Consider the following 4595-nt stretch of genomic DNA (forward strand, 5'->3'; position numbering starts at 1 on the left):
CCCCCGGAGGAGCTGGAAGAAGTGGCTGGGGAGAGGGAGGTCTGGGCCTCCCTTCTGAAGCTGCTGCCCCCGCGACCCAACTCCGGATAGGTGGAAGAAAATGGATGGATGGATGGATGGATGGATAAGAGAACAATAAATCAAATAAGAAGAAGATTCTTTTATCTATTATCTGATTAAGAAAAAGAGAATGTCTCTTTGAGAAGTTAAGGTGACCTGAGGTGGCCGAAATTCAGTTCTAAGTGGAACAGAGTATTTGTCCCTGAGGTCCAAGACAGTTTCCTTGATTATTTCACTCGAGGTGACCCCTACATATACAATGGCCGAGAATGATGAGAGTGGGTGATCAAACCAGCAACCTACTATAGCTCAATGGAAAACATAATCATGAAGTCAGCAGGCTTTGTTCAGTAGAGGTGATGGTTTGGATATGACACATAAAAAGCAGAGAAAATGACAGGTGTTGCTTCAACTTTATATTCCTTTATTTTCTTTCTATAAGATTTATTGCCAAGAAGCATTGTTACAAATAATCAAACTTCTTATTTTTGTGCCAAGTTTATAAGGCTGAAACGGGGTAGTCTAATACATCCAACATTTTTCCTAAACCTAATATACTTCTATTTGAGTAAGGAAGGTGAATCCTTTAGACACCTCTGCTATTTGAGCAGTGCGAAATGCACCTTCTGCACATAGAAAGAGCTTTGTCAAAATGTTGGGGTGGCCAAAGATTATTGGTTTGTTCATTTGTTCATGTGCACAAGCTTACTAAAAAAATGTGTAGACAAAAATTTTCATGACATGACATGTTGGGGTAGCCATGAAGAACATCTTGTTAAATATTGATGGTGATCTGGTAACATCTGCCAGAACCAGTCCAGCAAAGCCTTGCTCCATCAGACACAGCTCAGCAGCTGCAAACTCTCGTTCACACAACTCGGTAGGCTCTGCTTGGCGGTGGTGTGCACTCTCCAATGTGCTTCTAGTTTAGTTTTGCTTTTGTTCCTTTACTTCCTCTTCTTGGCTTTATTGTTGCTCTGCTGCAATCATATATTTCCTGACTGCCGAGGCTTCGACTCAATTCAATTTATAATGCCCAACTCAAATCCCCATCAGAGCAACGCACAAGAGGAAAGAAAAAGGTCAGTTTCAAAAACATGCAGTCAAATATATTCTAGTTTAATCGCATTACAGCTCAGTCATTAAAGGCTGCGGTCCTGTTTAGTATCCACATGCTCTCAGCAGGCTGCTTGTTAGGAGAAGATAAACACTTGATGGTTGTGATTTAAATCAACCTGCAGTTCCAGAAGATATGAACCCACTCTCTTAAAAAACTACTTTTTATGTAGTTTTCAGCTGAATGTTTACAATTCTTTGGCTGGAACTGGCACTGGCACTTTGTCTTTAAGTGCTTGACACAAAAGCGTAGGAAAAAAGACCACAGACTCTTCAAATATTTGTTTTCCTATGAAATAAGTGGAAATAATTTTAAATATCCAACATTTGTTTGGTTTATTCATTAATATTTATTCCCCTGATGACAGGTTTGCATTTGGAAAAGGTTTCAAAGACAAGAGAGATCATGTCTGTCACTCAAAACATGTGCCATTTTTGTGTTTAGCTGTAGGGTTAGCTCGAAGAAAAATGCCACTTAAAGCTCATTTAAATAAAGAAAGCCACAGTTGTTGTCTCCAAACATAAAATCCATTGTTCTGCATTCTAAGCAGAATTATTTGAACAAAGTAGCAAAAATACACAAAAACTTCAGAGATTTACTGTTATTGCCACTCAGCTTGTTCAATTTAATACAAGTTGTGACAACTTTTTTCTGTCATCACAATATTTACATTCCGTCTGAGTTTCATCATCTGAAACAAACAAGTTACTGCAAGATTTTGTAGATATGACAGCAGATATATTGTGCAGCCCTACCAGTGATCAATGTGCCAAAAAACAAATCAGATTTGTTTTTTAACCCATCATACTGAGAGCAGCTAAAATCACAAAATAAATTATACAAATTTTGTTATAATTAGTTGAGAGATAAAGAAGTTATGCAGTTTTATTGGAATAAAAGAGGCACATTTCTCAGAATGACCCGGTCAGATTGCTTTGAAACTCACCTGATATATTGTCACATTAAACAAATGTCCTAAGTGTTTTCTTCCCCCATAATTCCTTTATCTCGATGTTTGACTTTAGATGTTTAAAAAGTTTTTTTTTTCCTTTTTGTTCAATTTTTTCCCTTTTTGTCGGTAAACAAGGTCATTAGTGTGGTCATGAGTTACACCTGGGCCCAGTCTGTTCACCCTGGTTACCTCTGATCCTTTTTTGTGACATTGAGGATAATATCCATTTTTCCTGTCATTCTTCACACAAAAAAATGATCAAGACCTCTTTAAAAGGTTGCAAGAAAATTTGTCTTTAAAAGTAAAATATAAAAGACCTGAGAAAAAAATTCAATACAAATGTAGCTTGTGTTGTAATGTACGTGTAGTATTATGGCCAACAATGACCATGAAATTAACAATGACTGCAAAATAGGAGAGGCATTAATTTTGTATTTTATATACAGTGTTTGTATATTATTTGTGTGTATTTGTGTTTGTAAAATAAAGAGTAACTTTTCACATTGATTTGCACAGGAACGAACATCACCGCACAGTGCCCACCAGGTGTCGCCAAAAACCAGCAGGTGTGATAGATGCACTGCAGAAGAACAAAAGGACTGCCGCAGACAACCAAACCAGCAAATTATATTACAAATATTAACCTTTTACTGTTTATTTTACATTTTATACGGCTGTTATGTTTTCATCCGTCACCTGCAGACTTGTTATTTTGTTACGGATTTCTACGTAGAGACTTCAGGGCATCTTTTTTTTATGTTGTTTGTTTATTTATTTATTTTTTTCAATCCTGGAGGAGCTTCGCCATAATTAGCCATAATATCTTATAATCCTGCTGTAATCTTTTTAAAAAATATATTTTAGTAAGCTTCACCACCTATTAAGTCTACTGTGATCTGGCCTTTAAATAGCTTATCATCCGAGAAATAGGTTGTTTAAAAAGCCAAACACGGAGCAGCGCATCAGCATAATCTGGTTCACAGGCTATTGGGGCAGCTAATAAACTTGCTTCATCGGGCTGCAGCCTCATCGACTGATCCCTTTGCGCAGCTGCATATTCTGCACATCTTCTCCTCGGTGAGTGGGCTGCAGCAGCGGAACAAGGCTGCTGCAGCCGCGCTGCGTACATGACGCGCCGCTCCCTCTCAGAGGAACCAGGACTGGATCCGAGCGCGAGGCTCGGGATGTTCGTGAAGTAGACGCAAGGAGCAGAGGAGGATTCGTCGCCGCTGGGGATAGAGGAGAGAGAAGGAGATGATGGTCGGGAGGGGGCTGTGCAAGCCCCGCTGTGGGAAGCGCAGACCCGGGCACTACCTCCCGCTTCTGTGCGCCGTCACGGCGTGCGCAGCCCTGCTGGCGCTGCTCTTCATGGACTTCATCGAGCTGTGGGTCACCTCCATGGGCATGATGGAGCCCGCCGACCTCGTCGCCCCCCCGCAGAGCGTGCCCCCCGCCACCCGACCCGAGGAGTTCCTCCTGATGCCCAGCCCGCTCGTGTGCCAGCGGGTCAAGCCTTACCTCATCACCATGGTTACCTCGGCTCCTGCCAATCAACGCGCCCGCCAGGCCGTCCGGGACACCTGGGGGGGAGAGGTGGAGGTGAGAGGCCTGCGGGTCATGACCCTCTTCATGCTGGGCGTGACCTCTGACCCCGGCCTGGGGAAGCTGCTGATAGAAGAGGCCAGAGAGAGAGGAGATCTGGTCCAGGGGCGCTTTGTAGACACCTACTCCAACCTGACTCTGAAGACCCTGGCCATGCTGGGCTGGGTTCGCAAGTTCTGCCCTCAGGCTCACTTTGTGGCGAAAGTGGACGACGACGTCCTGTTCAACCCCAGTGCCCTTTTGCACTTCCTGAACAAAAGCCGTAACCAGTACGAACAGGGGGACCTGTACCTGGGCAGGGTGCATCTCCACGTGGCTCCGGACCGTGACCCGGACAGCAAGCACTACCTCCCTTCAGGAGCCTACCCTTCATCTGTCTTTCCAGACTATTGCAGTGGTACCGCCTATGTCCTGTCCCGCTCCGCACTGCTCAAAATCTCCCTCGCAGCCTCAGCATCACCTCTGTCCACTCCCCTGCCCCCCGAGGACGTCTTTATGGGTCTGTGCGCCCGGGCGGCTGGAGTGCCACCCGTGCATTGCCCTCTGTTCTCTGGCGGTCCAGCGGTGCCATACGGCCGCTGCTGCTACCAGGCCATGGTGTCCGTCCACCACATCTCACCCAAGGAGATGCTGCAGTACTGGCAGGACATCCGCGCACCCTGCTCCTGGCTGAGCCAGCGGGCCTCCCTGGGGGTGTGCAAAGTCAGGGCGATGCTGGGCACAGCCCTGGGCCTGGAGCAGGGACTTTAAAGAGAAACAAACATAGACTCATGGTGGTGGTGGTGGTGGGAGGGGGAGGGGGGGTTCCACCTCGCTTCAATAATGTGCATAATGCACAAGTGCTCTTTGGGCAGCAAAATGTAT

The 4595-nt window shown here is 44.9% G+C and overlaps 1 protein-coding gene across 1 annotated transcript; it reads left to right on the forward strand.

The window, feature by feature from the left end:
- Positions 1–2639: 2639 nt before the first annotated feature.
- Positions 2640–4502, forward strand: b3galt4 (UDP-Gal:betaGlcNAc beta 1,3-galactosyltransferase, polypeptide 4). The gene has a single exon (XM_014016050.1). It carries the CDS (start codon positions 3384–3386, stop codon positions 4479–4481), a length of 1098 nt encoding a protein of 365 aa, XP_013871504.1. The 5' UTR covers positions 2640–3383; the 3' UTR covers positions 4482–4502.
- Positions 4503–4595: the final 93 nt, after the last annotated feature.

The sequence above is a fragment of the Austrofundulus limnaeus genome, unplaced genomic scaffold, assembly GCF_001266775.1.
Source record: "Austrofundulus limnaeus strain Quisiro unplaced genomic scaffold, Austrofundulus_limnaeus-1.0 Scaffold3, whole genome shotgun sequence".
NCBI lineage: Eukaryota > Metazoa > Chordata > Actinopteri > Cyprinodontiformes > Rivulidae > Austrofundulus > Austrofundulus limnaeus.